The sequence below is a fragment of the Arvicanthis niloticus genome, chromosome 25 (assembly GCF_011762505.2).
Source record: "Arvicanthis niloticus isolate mArvNil1 chromosome 25, mArvNil1.pat.X, whole genome shotgun sequence".
Lineage (NCBI taxonomy): Eukaryota > Metazoa > Chordata > Mammalia > Rodentia > Muridae > Arvicanthis > Arvicanthis niloticus.
The window spans coordinates 19,426,449-19,447,379 of record NC_133433.1 but is presented as its reverse complement, the minus strand read 5'-3'; the positions used below and the strand labels follow the sequence as shown (position 1 = coordinate 19,447,379).

The following is a 20,931-nucleotide window of genomic DNA, read 5'->3' as shown; positions in this document are numbered from 1 at the left end:
CCTAAAGGAAACTATAAGGAATTATTAAATCTTGTTACTCACCATTTGCACCTTTATCAGGTATGTGTGTGTCTGTTTGTCATACACATTTATAGTGCATTAAATTTGAAATGCTTCAAAATATACAATCTTTTAATAGAATATGTGCAGTAATATTATACCCTACCATAGAAATGATGTTGAAAGAAAGACGGTATGCACTTCAGGAAAAAAAAATCTTCATTTTTTCCTTAGCATAATTTCCTTAACCACCCCCTCCCTCATTTCATAGTAGCATTTCATTTTATAATTTAACCTGTCAAGTGAGTATAAAGTGATCCTACATTTCCAGTCATGTGACATGAAAACAGAAATGTGAATTCTTTTTGAAGTTAGTTTTCATCTTCTGTAACATCTAATTCTTCATCATCTTCATCTTCTACTTGTTGATCCTTCCTTGTTCGACAGGTGGCTATCTGTTGAAAAATAACACATGAAAAACTAAAAACATTTTTATGTTTGGCACCTTTTTACCTGTTTTTATGAGAAAGGGAATATAGAACAAATATTTCAGGAAATGATTAAGTTCCCTGTGATTTTTAAGGTTGAAATCTCTGTTTCTATATCTGATTCTAGTAGTATGCTTCTGTAACAAAATACCATTACTGTGTATTGGGAATGAAATGGTAAGTTATAATAAGTAAGTTAAAAGTAAACAACCTTACAGTATTTGCATGATAACCATCCAAAGAGGATGATAGAACCAGGTAAGCTTATTAGACAGCAGTGTTGACAATAGAAACGATGTGTTGTGAGTTGAAAAGACACTCAGCAGCTATACATCTTATGTTTCCCTTGGATATCTGATAAGTTCTCTGATGGTGATTTACACTACCCAGGAGACAGTGGGCAATGTTTGAACAGCAGTCATGGTGGTCATGGTGTGGATGTGTGTTGCCCCAGATAGATGTTGCTGAATATCTACATTATATATATAATCTTAACTCTGCCTAACCCCCAGGAACTTGATCGCAAGTTAGTAGGGATAATTTTGAAAACATCATAGTATACAAAATTTTTAACTCATGAATAAGATTCAGTTTTATATAGAATTTTATGTGGAATGTAAACTCTAACTTTATGGAATATTGTGTCAAGGATAACACAATAGAACTGTAATTTTGCAAGGGAGAAGAGATGAATGTAAAACATATGGTGCACAGAATCCAATGATGGACTTTTACACCTATGGAAATTTTACTTTAGATTACATTTTGAGATTATTATTAATCAGTTAAAATTCTGAAGCAGAGCATATTTTGGTGCATGAACAGTCATTAAAGGTTTGCCTATTGATGTAAAGAGCTATATTCTTAGTCCATGAGTTATGCCTAGAAAAAAGTCACTTTTAGGTCTAATTTCTAAATAGATTGAGCTCACAATTCAACTCTAGAATTTGTGTTTATCTTAGATACAGCCAATCTACATGATCACTGTTCTGTCTTTCCCATCTGTTCCTTCAGTGTTCTGCCTCAGAGAGTAAGTAGAGTGCAGGTATAGACACTTCATTTTCAAAGATGACAGCTGGAGATAATACATTGATTGTATGAGACCACCTAACAAGGGGGATGCTTTTTGCACTGAACAACACATTCAACAACTCAAATTCCTTCACAGGTTTTTATTTTCTTTTTAAGCTTACCTGTCCAGTTCCAGATGTGCACTTAGTTGACAATGATCTCTGAAGAGGTGACTTTGAATTTGCTCTTACAATATCTAAACGAGATGGATAATCTGATAGATACAGAGAATTTCGGAAAACCTATTGCAATATAAAACAACATTTTAAATTGAATAATTGAACATGTATATAAGCAATAAGACAACATTTTAAATTGGACAGTAAATCAACATCTAGATAACCAACTTACATTCTTAATTACAAATGTAGTTAAAATAGAAAAGTAGGGTAAAAAAGTGCAAATAGATAAACGGTGCAGAGCAGACATGAAATTGATTGGCAACTGTAAACTTGTGTGGTATGCATTTGTCCTCGGTTCTGTTTGCTAACCCTAGGAGGACACCAAGATTCTGGACTTGCAGTACTCCTAAGAGTTGTCAATGTTTCTCAAGGCTTCCTATCTCTACTTACCTCTTGTCCCTAACAGATGAGGAGTTATTTTTACACACCTCCCTAGAAGCTTTTCTATTTCTTTAAAAAGCAATTGTCATTCTGATTTTTTCCAATGTGTATTTTTTCTACACAATCAAACTACAAATTTACAAAGGTTTAGTTTCCACAGGTTCTCTGTAGAACAGTGGTCTCAATCTTCCTAATGTATGTAATCCTTTAATAAAGATCCTCATGTTATGGTGGCCTCCAATGCTAAATTATTTTTCTTCATAATTTTAATTTTGCTTCTGTTTGAATTGTAATGGAAATATCTGTTTTCCTGATATTTTCTTACATGATCATCATCTCCAAAGGATCACAACCATGGGTTGAGAACTGCTGGTGGAGTGTAATTTGCCCTTACAATATAGACTATTTTACTTACAGTCCCAACATTTTGAATGGTACTTGGCATTATTGGTGCTGCAGGTATTGGTCAGACATCTTAGGATGCAAGTAGCATAATTTCCATTTTATAATAATGATAAGGTTAATTTTTTCAATACTACTTTACTCAAATATGAAAAAAGTTCACAAACACATCGTCTATACAGCCCTAAAATGTTTAGTTCTTCCATCTCTTCTCTACAACCTACTCTACAGTAGCTATCTTATTGAGAGCAGAGATAAGTTACAAAGAACATAGTGTGACAGCTAGGGCCACTAGAACAAGGTGGAAAACCTTAAGGACTACTTAAGGACTATCAGTTCACAAGTCAGAAATGATAAGAGAAAGGAGACTGATTAAAAGGTACTCCAGTTTTGCAGGAAAAGTATACAGGATCACTTGAACCTGTTACTAAATGCAGTGTTTTTCCTTGCAGGAAATGGTACAAGCCTCAAGTGTAGTAGTAGCCTTGAGAACAAAGCATTAAGAACCACGCTGTGATAGACTTTAAAGGTTGACTCCTGGCCTGGAGAGATGGCTCAGAGGTTAAGAGCACTAGCTGTTCTTCCAGAGGTCCTGAGTTCAATTCCCAGCAACCACATGGTGGCTCATAACCACCTGTAATGAGATCTGGTGCTCTCTTCTGGCTTGCAGACATACATGCAGGTAGAATGGTGTATATATAATAAATACATCTTAAAAAAAAGTTGACTCTCATCTGTGCTGCCAAGAGAACTGTCAGACCCCCTGGGAAGTTTCTTTACTGTATTTCAGTTTTAAGGGAGGAAATAAGTATTTTTATTAAAGGCAATGAAGCAACTGGCATAGTTAAAATACTTAGATCTGTGCAAAGCAATGATTACATAAATGTTTTCTATTTAATAATAGTGTAAAAGTTTGGTTTAATAATCTTTTAGTAACACATGGAAATGAGAGAGAATGAAATACTAGCTTGAGGACTTGAAGAGAGTACTCAGTAATCTTTTAACAAAGTATAAATGGAAAATCACAAAAGTTCAGTACTTTGGGTTACACATGATAATATAGATCATTACCCATGTAAACTGAAGCTCTAAAACATTTGCACACTAACAGAACTGAGTTCAGATGTGGGCCTACCTCTAGGTCTTCATCCTCATCAATTTTTTGTATATTTTGGTAGGCAGCAGTGAAGACCTCTAAAGCTTTGCCATGAAATAACATTTCAATTGTGATAAACTCAGATAATATGTTCTGGAAAACAAAAAGATTGGAATTTTAAAAAGTCTTTTAATTTTGTATGTATTTAAGAGTTTATTTAAGAACCATACAGAGTTTCATATTCTCCATTATATAGTCTTAGTGCTTTGTGTTACTAAGATCAAAAGCTATTTTGGACAAGACAAAACATGACTGAAATAAAAAATGTACTTAAATTGTACAAAGTGTTGCTGTACTCACTATTTACTTTTCCTTTTTTTAAAGTTACTTCTCTTTATACAAAATTATTGACGTGTATGAAAACAAAGACTGAATTTTACATGACTGTATAATCCAGTACCACATGCCTATAAATATTTGTGTTAAAAATTTGAAATTGATAAGAGCCTGACTTCTGAGAATAGACATGAAACTGACCAACAGTATTTGTTACTCAGTGATGTAGATCCTGGGGGACTCTGTGGTCCTAGCATGTACAACTGATTATCATAATAAATAGCACTACGTTTAAGTACCATTTGGAATTTCATACTAAGCATTTCCAGAGGTGTACAGGGACACCATAAGAGATTGCGTAGCTTCTGCTTAGAGTAGAAATTAATTCCTTAATTTCTATTTTCCCTAATATAGGGTAATCCATAAAGGGATGATTTCATTGTGCTACTATATAAGGTCATGGTCAGATCGACAGGACTCTAGAAAAATGAAGCATTTCAACGAAGTTGCCTGCTAAAGCCATTTACAGCAGAATGAATATGAAAATAAGAGCTTCACACACTTGTTAGAGTGAAAGTGACAAAATGATTAGAGGAAAGCTCAGAGAAACCACCATTCATTTGGCAATGGATACTTAGCTGTGACACTAAACCACAAGCAACAGAAGAAACTGAATAGATGTCCCTAAAATTGAAAATGTGTGTCTCAATACCATCAGAAAGCACAGCCAGCTGACAATGTGAAAAGGCAATGACATCTATTATTTAGTAAGGAACTTGTATCCAGTACATGATAAAAACAACTCCTAGAACCTCATAGACTACCCAATTAGAATATGGACAAAGTCCTGAATGGGCATTTCTTCAAGGAAGGAAGGAATCTCTCTCTCTCTCTCTCTCTCTCTCTCTCTCTCTCTCTCTCTATATATATATATATATATATATATATATATATATATATATATCTCACACACATGTACACATACATATATACAAGTGGTCAATAAGCATTATTTAGTATTGCAGATCAAAACCACAATGAGATATTACTTTACACAGACTGGTACGGCTACAATATGATCATTCTAGTAAGAAGTACTGAGGAGTCAAAAGAATGTGGAACCATCAAACAGTGTTAGGAAGTATGTAAAATGACAGAGCTATCCTGGAACAGTATGGCAATTCCTCAAAGAGTTAAACATTTACTGTAGCATCTAGTAATTTAACTCTAAATTTCCATTTTATATTCATACATATTCAATGTATATATTTCATGTAAACATGAAATACAAAAATATATTTCCATACAAAAATGTGTTCATGAATGTATAAACTTATAGGCCAGTGGGAACAATTAAAGTAGCCACTGACTGATTAACACATAAACAGTATTGTACAATCAAATTTATTTGGCCAAAAACAAAGAGTGATGCATGCTACAACATGCATACACCTGCACACATGCTAAGTGAAAGAAACCAAAAACTTCTCTCCATGGTGAAATGTCCAATACGGCCCTATCCACAGAGACTAGATTAATGTTTTTTTAGGGCTAATAATCTGGCAGAGAGGTAAAGCTGCTAAAGTGTACAGAGGTTAGGTGCTGAAATGTTCTCAAACTGGTAGTGGTTGCACAAATTTACACAGTAAGTTGTGTTTTTGGATTATATCTGCTAGTTCAGAAGGGAAGTTTTCTCTTGTTCCTTTCTCCTTGTAAAAAAACAAAATTTTTCATGGGGATAGTAATGCAGACAAAGAAAGGAACTTGGACACACTGTGTATGCAGCTACATGTATTCCAGAAAGTCCTTGCAAGTACACACTAAAGCTAGGATTTCTGCACTTATTTTCTCTGTCCCACTTTTGTACTCAGTATTGAGCAGGAAATTTGTAACATCTGAGGAGGTAGCTTACATGTAGGTGGGGCACAAAAGTGAACCCAAAGGTCATAAATTGTTTTTCACCTGAAAAACATTTACAGGTCAAAGGAAGCATTAGCTAATAAGTAGCAACATTGGTAATATAGCAAAATCACAAAAATAGCTATTACAGGAAAATTTCCAGTGAGAACAATGTGGTTATTTTTAATAATTTTATTATAGCATATAAGATAATTATTAAGCAATATTTATAATGTTTTTCAAAAATAATGACCTGCTGAAAAAGTCCAGTCTGAAGGTTTGTCACGATAAAGGCAATTGTGAATATTTGGAACCAAACTACTTCACCATTGTGGATACAAATTAATGTTACAGTCCTATTAGCAGTAATATTGCTATGATAAAACACCATGACCAAAAGCAAGATGGGGATGAAAGGGGTCATTTGGCTTCTCATTTCACATCTTAGTCCATCACTGAAAGAAGTCAGGGCAGGAACTCAAGGTAGGAACCTGAAGGCAAGAGTTGATGCATAGGCCCTGTAACTGTGCTGCTTACTGGCTTGATCATCATGAATTTGTAAAGAACCCAGGACCATCAGCCTAGTGATGATACCTTAGAGTAAATGCTGGAAAAAATTGTTGAAGCAATGGACCCAAGAAGCCTCCAGGTGCAGCCACTGTAATATCTTAACCAAACAGCTTTTTAACCAAAATGAAAAGAAATGATACTTATGAAAGGAAAAATCTACCAAGATGATGTCTCAATTCTATGCCTAAGTGCAAGGGTACCCACATTTGTAAAAGAAACATTACTAACGTTCAAACCACATTGAGCCTCACATATTAACAGTGGGAGACTTAAACACCTACTCTCACCAAAAGACAGACAGCATGTCCAGACAGTAACTAAACAGAGAAATAATGGAACTAACAGATATATACACGGATTTAAGCTGGACTTCAACAACAACAACAGAAACAACAGACAGCATTCAAACGCATGGAAACTGAGCAACTCTCTACTCAGTGACCACTGAGTCAAGGAAGAAACAAAGAAAAAAATTAAAGAGTTTCTAGAATTCAGTGAAAATAAACTTAAGACATATCCAAACTTATGAGACAATGAAATCAGTGCTGAGTTCATAACCTTCATAAAATGCCTTTATAAAGAAATTAGTGAGGTCTCATACTAAGGATGTAATAGCATACCTGGAAGCTCTAGAACAAAAAGAAGTAAACACACCTAAGGAGTAAAGGACAAAAAATAATCAAACAGTTAAAATCAATAAAATAGAAACAGAACAATATAAAGAATGAACAAAAGAGTTGGTTCTTAGAAAAAAATCAACAAGACAGATAAACCCTTAGCCAAACAAAAGAGCTGAGACAGAGTATCCAAATTCAGAAAATCAGAATGAGCAGGGAACAGGAGACATTGTGGATATACCAAGAATCTTTACATCTTACATTAAAAACCTGGACTCCACAAAATTGGAAATTTTAAAAGGAATTGACAATTTTCATGACAGATACCACTTACAAAAGTTAAATAAAGATCAGATAAACAATCTAAGTAGACCTATAACCTCTAAGAAAATAGAAGCAATCATTAAAAGTCCCCTTATCCAAAACTTAGGGCTGGGCAGGACTCTTAAGAGGTCCTGAGTTCAATTCCTAGTAACCACATGGTGGCTCACAACCATCAGTAATGGGATCTGATGCCCTCTTCTGGTGGAGACAGCTACAGCGGACTTATATGTATATGTCATGTATATAGCTAAAACAAACAAAAAAGCCAATGGCCAGATGGTTTTACTGCAGAATTCTACCAGACTTTCAAAGAGAAATTTCAAAGACAAATTTCCCTCATGAACTTTGATGCAAAAATACTCAAATACCTGCAAACTGAGTCCAAGACCATATCAAAAAGATCATGTACCAGGATCAAGTAGGCTTCATCCCAGAAATGAAGGAATGGTTCAACATAAGAAAATCCATCATATAAACATATCCACCATATAAACAAACTGAAAGAAAACCCCACATGATCATGTCAGTAGATGCTGAAAAAGGCTTTGACAAAATCCAAAACCCCTTTACGTTAAAAGTCTTGGAGAGATCTGAGATAGAAAGAGCAATCTGCAAATTCATTTGGAATAGCAAAAAACCCAGGATAGTGAGAACCATTCTCAACAATAAAAGAACTTCTGGGGGAATCACTGTCCCTGACCTCAAAACTGTACTACAGAGCAATAGTGATAAAAACTGATGGTATTGGTACAGAGACAGACAAGAAAATCAATGGAATAGAACTGAAGATCCAGAAATGAACCCGCACACCTATGGTCACTGATCTTTGACAAAGGAGCTAAAACCGTCCATTGGAAAAAAGGGCAGCATTTTCAACAAATGGTGCTGGCTCAACTGGAGGTCAGCATGTAGAAGAATGCAAATCAATCCATTCTTATCCCCTTGTACAAAGCTCAAGTCCAAGTAGATAAAGGACCTTCACATAAAACCAGATACACTGAAACTAATAGAAAAGAAGGTGGGGAAGACCCTCGAATACCTAGGCACAGGGGAAAAGTTTCTCAGCAGAACACCAATGGCTTATGCTCTAAGATCAAGAATTGACAAATGGGACCTCACAAAATTGCAAAGCTTCTGTAAGGCAAAGGACAATGTCGATAAGATAAAATGGCAACCGACAGATTGGGAAAAGATCATTACCAATCTTACATCCTATAGAGGGCTAATATCCAATATATACAAAGAACTCAAGAAATTATACTCCAGACAACCAAACAACCCTATTAAAAAATGGGGCACAGAGCTAAACAAAGAATTCTCAACTGAGGAAACTCGAATGGCTGAGAAGCACCTTAAGAACTGCTCAACATCCTTAGTCATCAGGGAAATGCAAATCAAAACAACCCTGAGATACCACTTCACACCAGTCAGAATGGCTAAAATCAAAAACTCAGGTGATAGTAGATGCTGGCAAGGATGTGGAGAAAGAGGAACACTCCTCCATTGTTGGTGGGATAGCAAGCTGGTACAGCCACTCTGGAAATCATTTTGGCAGTTCCTCAGAAAATTGGAGATAGCATTACCTGAGGACTCAGCTATACCACTCCTGGGCATATACCCAGAAGATGCTCCAACATATAACAAGGACATATGCTCCACTATGTTCATAGCAGCCTTATTTATAATAGCCAGAAGCTGGAAAGAACCCAGATGTCCTTCAACAGAGGAATGGATACAAAAAATGTGGTACATTTACACAATGGAATATTACTCAGCTATTAAAAATAATGAATTCGAGAAATTCTTAGGTAAATGGATGGAACTAGAAAATATCATCCTGAGTGAGTTAACCCAATCACAAAAGAACACACATGGTATTTACTCACTGATAAGTGGATATTAGCCCAAAAGCTTGAAATACCCAAGATTCAACTAACAGACCACATGAAGCTCATGAAGAAGGAAGACCAAGTGTGGATGCCTCTGTCCTACTTAGGATTACAAAATACTCAAGGGAGCAAATATGGAGACAAAGTGTGGGACAGAAACTGAAGGAGGGGCTGTCTGGAGACCATTCCACCTGGTTATCCATCCCATGTGCAGTCACCAAAGGTAGACGCTGATGTGGATGTCAGGAAGTGCATGCTGACACGAGCCTGATATAGCTGTCTTCTTAGAGGTCTGCCAGAGTCTGACATATTCATAGGTGGATGCTCACAGCTAACCATTGAACTGATCAAGGGGTTCCCAATGGAGAAGTTAGAAGACTGAAGAAGCTGAAAGGGTTGGTGGCCCCATGAGGAGAGCAACAATACCAACCAACCAGAGCTCCCAGGTTCTAAACCACCAGCTTGGGAGCACAAAGGGAGGAACCCATGACTCCATCCGTATATGTAGGGGAGGATGGCCTTGTCGGGCATAGGTGGGAGAGATCCTTGGTCCCATGAAAACTGAACACCGAGTGCGGGGGAATTTGAGGGTGGGGAGGTGGGAGTGGGGGTAGGTGGGGACACATCCTCCTAGAAGCAGGAGGAGGGGGGATGGGATAGGTGGTTCCTGGGTGGTGGGGGGAATGGGGAAAGGGGATAAAATCTGAAATGTAAATATAATATCCAATTTAAAAAAAAAAAGGAAAAACTTCTGTAAGACAAACGGTATTATCAAAAGGACAAAACAGCCCACAAATTGGGAGAAGATCTTTACCAACCCCACATCTGACAGAGGACTGAAAACCAAAATATATAAAGAACTCAAGAAACTAAACATTAGCAAACCAAATAACCTAATTAAAAAAGTAGGGTATAGATCTAAACAATTCTCAACAAAGGAATCTAAATGACTGGGAAATAGTTAAGGAAATGCTCAACTCCATCAGCCCCCAGGGAAATGCAAATCAAAGGACTCTGAGGGTCCATCTTACAGCTATCAGAATGGCTAAGATCAAAACCAAGTGACATCTCAGGCTGTTGAGGATGTGAGTAAGGGGAACATTCCTCCACTGCTGTTGGAAGTCTGAACTTGTACAGTCACTTTGAAAGTCAATACAGCAGCTTCTCAGAGAATTAGGACTAGATCTACAGCAATTCCAAGCTATACTACTACTGGGCATATAAACAACTATTCAACTATGTTCATAGCAGCTTTATTTGTAGCTAGAAACTGGAAACAACCTAGATGTCCCTCAAACAAAGAATGGATAAAGAAAATGTGGTACATTTACACAATGGAGTATTCAGCTATTAAAAACAACGACATCATGAAATTTGCAGGCAAATGGATTGACCTAGGGAAAAAAAATCAATACTGAGTGAAGAAATTCAGACCCAGAAATACAACCATGGTATGTACTCACTTATAAGTAGATATTAGCCATAAAGTAAATGATAACCATGCTACAATCCACAGACCTAAAGAAGTTAAGTAACAAGGAGGGTTCAAGGAGGAGGGGGTGGGTGAATCTCTCTTAGAAGGGAAACAGAACTGACATCATGGGTGGGCTGGGGAGGGGACTTCATGGGGGTGGAGCTGAGAACAGTAGGGATCAGGTGGGAAGATGTACAGAGAGAGTTCTGGGAAAGCCAATTGAAATTGGTGGGTGAGAGCTTTGGGATGAGGTAGAAACCTAGGTAATGGAAACTTCCAGGAATCCCTGAGGGTGACTCTAGCTAAGACTCCAAACAATGGGAGCTATAGAGCCTAAAGCAGCCACTTCCTGTTACCAGACAAGATTTGCAATAGAGGTATTGGGACAACCCAGTCACAAAACTTTCAACCTACAATTTGCCTTGCCTATAAGATGTGCAGGGGTAAAGGTAGAGTAGAAATTGAGGGAAAGGCCAACCAATAACCGGTCTGGCTAGAGACCTACACCACGAGAGGAAGCCCACCCCAGACACTGTTAATGATAGTAAGTAAGATTAGAGAACATTCTGTATTAAGTTAATTACCTTTATGTCCTTTATTTTCTGCTTTTCAAAATTGTCAATAGTTTCCTCCAAATGACGACTTGTGCGGGTAGCATCAATTGTGGCTCTCTGTAATTCAGTTTCAGCCTAAAAAAGTGAATGCCCCGACAAAAGAAAAATTCTTAAGAATCCACGTAGATGAATCTTTTACCATTTCACTGTTGGCTTTCTGGCCTAAAAGTGTAACTGTTCAGATTTACCTCTTACCACATACAACCAAAGCACTATATTAGACAGTATCCACAACACAGAGCTTTAAGTCTGTTAAGAGACGTTTAATCTCAAACAACAGTCCTTTCTTTAAAACTATTTCTCCTGCTGCCCATGGATGTACTGTGAAACTACTTTCTGTTTTCTACAGCTTCCCTCCACTTCAATCTATGCTGTTTATCTCACTGTCCTTTTCCCTCAAAGAAAAGACTTGTAATTGGTCACTGTTTTCAGTCCTCTCACATTGTATTTATCTGTAATACAGATTATCTGACATGACTACTTTATAGATTAAATGAAATAAAATAGATCTTCATGAAGGACTAAGAGTACACATTAAGAAGACCCACAGCTAGAGCGATTCCCACTACAGAGAATCCAAGTTTTTAGTATTACAACACGCAAGTGCTTGAGGCTAGGGAGACTCGAGTGTTTACTTTTAAGAGTTCCCCAAATACATGATGTATAGTTTTTAATTTTTGAGGCAGGGTCTCCTTATAGAGCCAGTGCTGTCCTAGGATTCTCTAACACAAGCTGATTGTGAACTCATGCCTCTGCCTCTTGACTGCTCATTACAGGCATGTGTTCCATATCTGTACATCTATATCTCTATATAGTTTTGGAATATATATAACATGGTGTATGCTGGCTGTAAGCTTACTATCTGGTGGAAGAAAACCTTGAACTTCTGATCTTCCTTCTACCTTCCAGGTGATGGGATTATAGGCATGTACTATCACGCTCAGGTTAATCAGATTCTTACAAGCTAACAGCATTGCATTGTTTCGTTTAGTTTATGCTCTCTCTCCTCTCTCCTCTCCTCCCCCCCCATATATGCAAATAACTAATGTACTGGATGCCCAGTTCTAATGTTTTGCTTTACACATTCACTCATACTATCTAGCTCTGTGTTAACAATCATCACAACTACTACTGAAATATTGCTAGTTACTTGTGGATTAAAGACTTTTTTTTAAAAAGCTGTTTTCTTCTAATACTCTAGTTGTATATTAAGAATTTAGCACATACAGCAGGAACAGTATTGTTAAGTGCTGAAAATTCCAATTTAATTACGTTATTTCTTTTTAAGCATCTTTTCCTTGAGGACAATAGTTGCTAGCAGACATTAAATGTTATCTTAAGCAGTACCAACAATTAAAAAACATACCTCAATTTTATGATTAAATTATTCCTAATAAAGTTTTGTTCCTTATATTAAAGTTATATTTGCTCTAAAGTCATATCATTTAATATAAACTTGTCATCAAAGTTTTGAGATATAGTACTGTGACATTTAGTTATTGCTTCCTTTTAAAAAAAAATCTATAAGTTGAAACAAGTAAACGGGTTTACTCTCAGGATCCATTTCTTGACACACCAATTTATTGCCCACCTGCGACTGAAAATTTTCATAAAGGAAAAAATACATTTCAAAGATAATTGAACACTATAAAGTTAAGTCATATACCTTTATAGAATTGCTCTTACAGTTACTGTAAGTACATAATGCTAAGATACTAAGAGCTTAAAGGTATATCAACTATCTATGTTTGTTTATATTTACCATATAAAGCATAGTTTTAAAAAAGAAAGACTTTAAACTTAATCCTAACTAGTATTAAAAACTATTTAAAAACATCTCTGGGCATTTTTAAAAACAAAAAATTCAAATGTAGAGTCCCTTTGAAGTTTTGTTCTGAAACTGGCTGTCAGTTACTTGCTTTCTGATTTTTTTCCTGAGAATACTTGGACTGACTTCTAATGATTACGGTATATGATATACAGCTCTTGTGATTTTTCTTTTGTATCTTGCTGTGTCCTTCTCATTTCCTTATGTTTTAGTTTAAGAATTGCAAGTCTCTTTAGGATTGGTTAACCTGAAAAAGCACAGGAAGCAGTAACAGCTGGGGTCTCGTATCCCAGGTTCTGACGACTTCTATCCTAGCAAAGAAAATATACATGTCTGATCGTTATTATAGTCACTGAAAATTGCTCAAAATTCTAAAACAAACCAGTCTCGAGTGGGAAATGTTAAGATAACAATTCTGTGAGCAAGTAGCAGTATAACCAGTTAGCCAAGACTTTCAAAGATGGTAAAGGTGGAAGCCACATTGATGCTTTCAAACTGTGTTACAGACATTCAGAAGTCAGCTGGTACCTTGGGGTGAGCAGTAGATCCTAGGATTATTTTCATCAAAACAAGGTATTCCAGTTCATTTATATACTGAGCCTAGTTGAGTTGTAAAGGGTCTATCTTCACATCTAGTGAAAATACTCTGATGCTCTTTACTGTTTGTACTTTTATATTTAACATTTACAAGTAAAGTGTGGTTTATGCTCTACTTTCAGGTTATCAGAATGCTTAAGTAGGTCTTATCTAGTGAGCAGAACAAATGACCTGTAACAGTAACTTGTGTTTTTCCCACCTTGTTTGAGGTGTGCCATTAAGAACTGCTCCTTCCTCTACAGCAGTGTTAACAAAACATTGTAAGTCAGAAAAGCTTGACTTAGCAGTATATTTATTTCTACACTAATGAGCTATATGAAACTTGTGATTCAATCAACAACCATGCAGGATTTCAGATGCTATATTTTTACCTGCCTTCATAGATTCTTTACCCCAAGAACAAAACAAATTTTGATTACTGACTTAACTCTTAAACACTGGTGACTCCCTAGTGTGACAGTTCTCTAGTTGTTGGCATGAATTTGTAGCTGGTTTGTCCAGCTTGCTTAAAACAGACTGTGGTTAGAAATCCCAAGCTCCAATAAATGTCCAATACATATTGTGCACCAGTCCAATTTAACTGCCTCTTTGGGTTTTTTTTTTTTTTCTTTTTTTTCTTTTTAAAAATAGGTTGGGCATATGTACCTTTGGTCCAAAGGAAGATGGACCAGGTAATTGGTGCAGCCCCAAACCACTGCCCAAGGGACTCCCTTCAGGAATGAAGATGCTCTTCAACCTCCAATGCCCAAAAAAAGCCACTCCTTATTGGTGTTGGGCTGGGCTGGGCAGAACCAATCTTGCTCAGGAGGGGACACAGGTAAGCTAGAATGGGGAAGAGTGGCAGAGAGATGACAGTACTTTCTCCACAGCTGCTAGCACTGCATGCGTTTGTGTTTCATCAATGAAATACATTCTAGTTCAGGAAGTAACTGTTTTCTAGAAGCTCCTTTCCATAACAAACATTCCTTATTTACCATGTATCTTGCTATGAACTTAATTATACTGAAATCTCCCGAAGGTTTGACTAAAAGGTATCACTGTGAAGTCATCTAATTTTTTTTTTTTTTTTTTTTTTTTTTGTGGATGAAGGACGTGGGAAAACTTCCCCTCTTCCTTAAAAGTACTGCAGGCAGGGCACTGAGATATTAGCATTTACTTTTTAATTTACCCTGAAAACATCAACATTTCTGAGTGGACTGGGGGCAGTCTATCATGAAAAGCAAAGAGGATTGGCTTAGGAGGTGGGATGGCTTTATAGCTGCCTGGTTTCTCTCATGAGGATTCCTAATTGGGGTTCTTTTTGCCACTAACATGAAAATTCCCAACTTAGAACTAGAGATGTATAATTTCCATATACATTTACTTTTGTACTAAATACCCCACAAAATCTTTTTTATTTATTTATTTTTTTAAGACCAAAATCCAAAGGATACAATTACATGTCGATCAGATGGGTTTCGTTGGCGTGTCCTTTCTAACTGAGATAGCTGTTTGGCTTCTCGATTCCTTGCTGTTAACGTTGCTTTGAGATCATCCTGTAAATAATCATTTTTCTTAATAACACTTTGTAACTTAAAAACTTAACATTCTATCTTAAGAATGGAAGAATATTTGTTTGATCCTGGCACTGTGAGCACAGGAGTTATGAGTACTGTAAAGGGGTGTGTGTCTACACATGAGAGCTTGTGCATTCATTGATATTTTTCAAGATAAGACACAATATGAATGGAAAAATGAGCCATACTATAATATTGGTTCTGGTGGTGCTTACATGAGCGTGTGTATAAAACCAAACACTGAAAAGTAAGAATTTTATTTTGTGTAATTTTACTCCAAGTTGATTTCAAAAGCAGTGTGTCAGATTTAAAAAATATAAGTCATCATCTTTAAAACAAAAATATATGAACATATTCATCACATATTTTAAATGTTTCCACAATAATGACTTTATTGCTAGATAGAATATTAGTATACTTAGCAAGTTTGTTAAAAATGCTTCATTATGTTTAAAGATCCAAGAAAATCTTTTTCAAAGTATATAGAAAGAATAATTGTATGTTACTTTGTATTTGTTATGAAAAAGACAAAACCTCATACCTTTGTCATAATATCAAGTGGATAAAAAAATGGATTGACTTACTCGTTTCATCTTTACAATGGTCCCATAAGCTTTCAAAGGTTCAACTACTTTGGCTTCAAGTCTTTCAACCTATTGAAAATTATATAACATATAACTGAAAAGAAACATAGAAATATCAAAATTTAATACCTGAAATAAAGATCTATGCTGTTTAATCTGAAACAAATACTGTACAGATTAATAGTTTTGAAATTTTAAGTTACAGTACAGTTGCAGCTTTCAGGAGGTTTAAGGCAGTACAACTACCATTTTTATGTGTTTAAGCACACACTGCCAGATATTACAGATACTGACTCCTAATTCATATAGTTCAACTATCCAGAAAAATTAAAGCTGAAAAATACAGTGTTATTAGGAACGTTTAAAGGAACACGACCCTCAAAAGCAAACAGCTTAGGAATTACTGTATTGGCTGAATTGTTTTAAACAGCCACTTATGATTTATCAAAGCCCAGAGAACAAGATAAATGGGCTTAGCGTTGCTGATCTGCCAAACTGTACAGCCCATCTCTCTTTATCCAGAATTAAACAGTTTCTCAAACACATTTAAATTTTTGTCACAAAGTAATAGCAATTCTTTCAATAACACCGGTAAAAAGGTACTGAGGAAAAAAATTTATACATATACAAGAAAATGATGAGGCACTGAAACTTTGTCAGGGTGGGCAAGCAAATGACATCTGTTGCTTAAAACAAACATTTTACAGCAAATAAAATGCTTTTTAAAATGATGCATGTTTACCTAATCAATCCATTTCATTTCATGCTAATTCTTTAGTTTCTGGAAATGATGTTATATGGATGTTTCATTTTAAAAGAGTTTAGGAAAATGGAAAAAAACAATCATTTAAATATTCAGAATTCTGAAGTCAGTGTTATGAATACTCAGGCCAGTCTAACGTACATCAGTTCTAATAGCTTCCAGTGCGGGGTCTATCCATGTCTGCGCTAACAGTTTCCCTTGTCTTTCCCTTGCCTACCTCTGCCATGCTCAGTAGCATCTCCACCATTTGGTAAGCAGGGAAACAGCAGAGCAAATGCAAATGACTCCACTTTGCTATTTGATAACCAGCATAAAAATTTTCTAGAAAGGGAAAATTATTGGCAAAATAGGACTTTAGGATTATCTGCGAATAAAAACTACTTCTGAAACATTAAATTTCCAGTTACCATGTATAACTGAGTACTGCTTGTTATAAAAGAAATGTATCCCAAGAACTTAACATTTTTCTTACAGCTATGCCTGAGGGATTAGCACTCAAGTTTTGTATGCATAATGATAAGTTCATAGGTTCTTTCTCTCTTTTTAATTTTCAGTAAATTTGTTTTAGGCTTTAAACATGAGAAAGATCAATGGGGCTTGTTACAAAAGTAAAAAAGCAATGGAATTTGAACGTGCCAACTTTTGTCAAGTCAACTGGTATCTAAAAGAAGGACGTGAAAGTGCTTATGCAATATTAAGAAAGGACTGGCTTTTAGAAGGATCTCCCAACACAAGGCTCTGGCCACTCAAAGCAAACACACAGCCAACCTCTCAGCTGTATCATGGTTTGCTATCTGTGTTATAAATCATAGCTTTCTGAATGCTCAACTTACAAGCCATGGGAATATCAGCAACATGGAGCCCATTTATTAGTAATCTGTTATCATCTTGTCATTTTCAGCGTTTCTGTCTCTAGTCTAGTGCGTTTTTAAAATGCACTTGGCCTACACAGGCCATACACAGATGCTTTCCTTCCCCACCAGGGCTTTGCATGTCATCTTTGCTGAATGCCTGCTTCCTGTTATCCTGTTGGCGAATGCACTGCCAACTCAAGACTTCAAACACACCTGACATTTAGGTTGAAAGCTATCAGGTCATAGAAAGGTTTCTATAGTATAGAGGACCCACAGTGTTACAAACAGGAAAGACATTTATCAAGGGTACATTCACCACTGCTCGGTAGGTTACAACGGAAAGTCTACAGTTCCTACACACTACTTCTTGGGTTGATGACACCAGAACTTCACTTCATACCTCTGCCTGGCGGTAATCTTGAAGTTTGGCAAACTCATCGGCAAAGTCTTTCAGACCCTGCTTTAAATTCGGGGTCTCGGTAGAAGCATACATGTTGATTTCATTCACCAGGAGGTCGGCTTTGTCTCGAAGCCTGGCAGTTTTCCGTACATAAGCAGCAAAGATTTGGCAAAGCTCTCCAAAATGCTTCTCCACATTTGTGACAGCATCCTGCAGTTGTTTTGTTTGAGCATCTCTATAAAAGGAAGACACAGAACACTGTTCTTAAAACAGGTAAGATGGTGTCCCTTTCATTTTACATGCAAACATTCCCGGGCATCCTGAAGCCCTCAAGGGCAACATTCCCAACTCTCCCAAAGGCCCGCCCTTCTCTAGGACCTCACGCAGGGTCTCGGCCGGCCTAGGACCTTGCAGGCCCGGGGAGAGGCCCAGGCCCGGTGGGCCGTGAAGGGGCGGCCCTGCCGCGGCTCAGGCACCTGCGGCTTCCCGGGCTCTGTACCGCGGCGGGGCCCGGCCCAGCTCAGGGGAAACGGTCGGCCGGGAGACTTTCTCGGCCTCGCACTCGCCGCAACCCGGTGGATGGGCTGCAGAGAGCCACGGGGATCGTGCGGCCTCCTCCCGTCCCAGCCCACTTCCAGGCTCTCGGGCCCGCTCCCCTCGCCCACCCGGCCCTCTCCCTCCCTCGGCCTGCACGACGAGGTCCCGGGCGGTTACCGGTCATCCAGATTGCGTCTCAACATCTTGCCTTTCGCGCCGCCGGGGACCCGGGATGGGAGCCCAACGAGCGCGGCTCCGGGCCGCCAGGGCGCGCGGGAGCAGGAGATGCCGCCACTTCTACCGGGAGCTGAGAGCGCGCCTTGCGCGCCGCCGCGCCTGCCCAGCGTTTCCGTGGCGACGCGGCGCGCGCCCCGGAGGTCAAGAGCAGGGCAAAGGAGACCAGAGGGCATTGGGCAGAGGGAACACCAAGCATCCTCCTTCAGCTCCTGCAGCTCTCTAGCCCTCCCGGGCCTCTGAAAGCCAAGGAGGAAAACAACCCACCAGCAACCGGAAGGGGTACGGAAAAATAAAGGTGAACGGCATTCAGGCTCTGCTTCTGGATGTGTGACTTAATGCCATGCCTGTCCCTGTGCTTCTGTTGAACGTGACAAGTGGGCTCATGGAAGCTGCCTTTGGAAAAGAACCGGTCTATAAGTTAGATTTGTATTGCTGTGATAAGACATCGGAAAAAAAAATCAAGTTGGGGAGGAAAGACTTTCTTTGGCTGACATATCCCAAGTGATAGTCCTTTGAGGAACTCAGGGCAGGAACCTGGAGTCAGGGCAGAGGCCATGGAGCAACACTGCTTGCTGGCCTATTCAATTAACTGTCTTATATATCCCAGGACCTCTTGCACAGGGACGATATTGTCTACAGTATCACCCTTCCATGTCAATCATCAATTGAGAAAACGGCCTACAGGTCAGTCTGAAAGGAACATTTCCAGAATCTAAGTTCCCTCTTCTTAGGTAATTCTAACTTCCGTCAAATTAACCAAACAGAAATAAACAGCAGAACCAAACAAAACATCAGCAACAAATCTAGGCAGCACAACAGTGCTTACTGCTTCATCTTCACTCATCTTTAATTTCATCTCTTCCCCCTGCAGTTAACTGAGTTTCTACTTTGTGAAAAAGATTGTTAAGACCCAGTCGAAGTATGGGCCTGAATGAAGGTCTCTGGTTTGAAGATAACCCGGAGCCTTCTTTTAACTTCTGAGAGGGAGACTTCTCTTCCGAGTGAACTTGGGGTCCAACTTCAAGCTTTGTTTCTCAAATGCCCATAGTCTCTGAGAACAGAGTCCTAACCTAAGGTCGGAACAATCTTTGCTCTTATAGAGTTCACACCCTTGGTGGAGGGATCAAACCACCCAAACAATCTAACACATATAACACAACCCACAAATGTGCTACTGTGTCAGGTTTTGTTGTATGAACAATTATAAAACCCAGTGGCTTACAAAAACCCACTAGTCAGTTCAGGATTCTGTAAATGGCATGGGTGGTCCTTCTTTGATTCTGTTTGGCTGGGTTCTTTCCTGCCTTTCCAGGTGATGAGTCTGTTAGTAGCTGCATAATCTCACTAAATGCTATGGTGTGGAACAAACAAACCCTGAGACTGGGGGTGGGGGTGGGGAACCAGATGTGTCCAAACCCCCAACATCTCATCTTAAGACCAGTGGGAGTAAGAATCGATCCCTCCTTGTTCTGGGCGTGCATGCCATGGTGGTGCATGTATCCTTGTGAGCCCCACCTTCACCGCAGTTGAAGTAGTAACATAGCCTAGTGGCCAAATTACAGGTTTAAGCACCTGTAATTTGCATGAATTCCTCTTCATGCAAATAAAGCATTCCCAACCAATAATGTACACTTGCCCTGAAAAAACCCTACCCATTACCCAAGGTTTATATAGTCCTTATTATCCTCAAATAAAGAGAGCTGTAACTCTGAAAACCGTCTTGGAGAAGGCTTATTTCTTCCTGACACTCCAGCCAACAGAGTTCCTAAGAACCAAGAACCCACCCCGCCCAGTGATTCTTTATGCCCTTCATTGTGGCCTGGTGCACAACAGTGCCTGAGTACCCTGAAGGCAGAAGCAGAACCGGCCAGTTTGTATATGGTTTGAATGTGTCCTCCAAGAGTTCATGACTCGGAGGCTTGGTTTGCTCCTTAATGTGTGGTGGGAGGTGTGGACCTTTAAGAGCCTAAGGGGAAAACACTGGGCCCACAGAGACTACCACTCTTGGAATGGATTAAGGCGGGTTTTTGTTTTCTTTAGTCTCTAATTGTTAGTTGTCTGAAGAGGTTGATTAAATCCACCAAATGAGGTCTTTATCAGAACAGAGCCACTAACATTATGCCCTTGAATAGCCAGAATTGTGAACCAAATAAACATGTATTTGTATACACTTGCTAGTCTCAAGTATTTTTGAAAGATTATTTATTTATTATGTTTATGTGAATGCATGTG

At 38.2% G+C, this 20,931-nt stretch overlaps 1 protein-coding gene across 3 annotated transcripts; it reads right to left on the bottom strand.

Annotated features, from left to right (window-relative positions):
- Nucleotides 1-201: 201 nt before the first annotated feature.
- Nucleotides 202-18,934, bottom strand: LOC143438526 (CBY1-interacting BAR domain-containing protein 1). Of its 3 annotated transcripts, none has more exons than XM_076924154.1 (8): nucleotides 18,640-18,933; nucleotides 17,926-18,160; nucleotides 15,909-15,977; nucleotides 15,202-15,303; nucleotides 11,314-11,418; nucleotides 3,660-3,773; nucleotides 1,682-1,801; nucleotides 202-455 (listed from the first exon to the last, which is right to left on the bottom strand). In XM_076924154.1, exons 1-8 carry the CDS (start codon nucleotides 18,870-18,872, stop codon nucleotides 372-374), a joined length of 1,062 nt encoding a protein of 353 aa, XP_076780269.1. In that variant the 5' UTR covers nucleotides 18,873-18,933; the 3' UTR covers nucleotides 202-371. The 3 variants fall into 3 exon arrangements, with proteins under 3 accessions (XP_076780269.1, XP_076780270.1, XP_076780271.1); XM_076924155.1 differs by having other exon boundaries at nucleotides 15,208-15,303; nucleotides 18,640-18,932; XM_076924156.1 differs by lacking the exon at nucleotides 3,660-3,773 and having other exon boundaries at nucleotides 15,208-15,303; nucleotides 18,640-18,934.
- Between the last annotated feature and the right edge of the window lie 1,997 nt (nucleotides 18,935-20,931).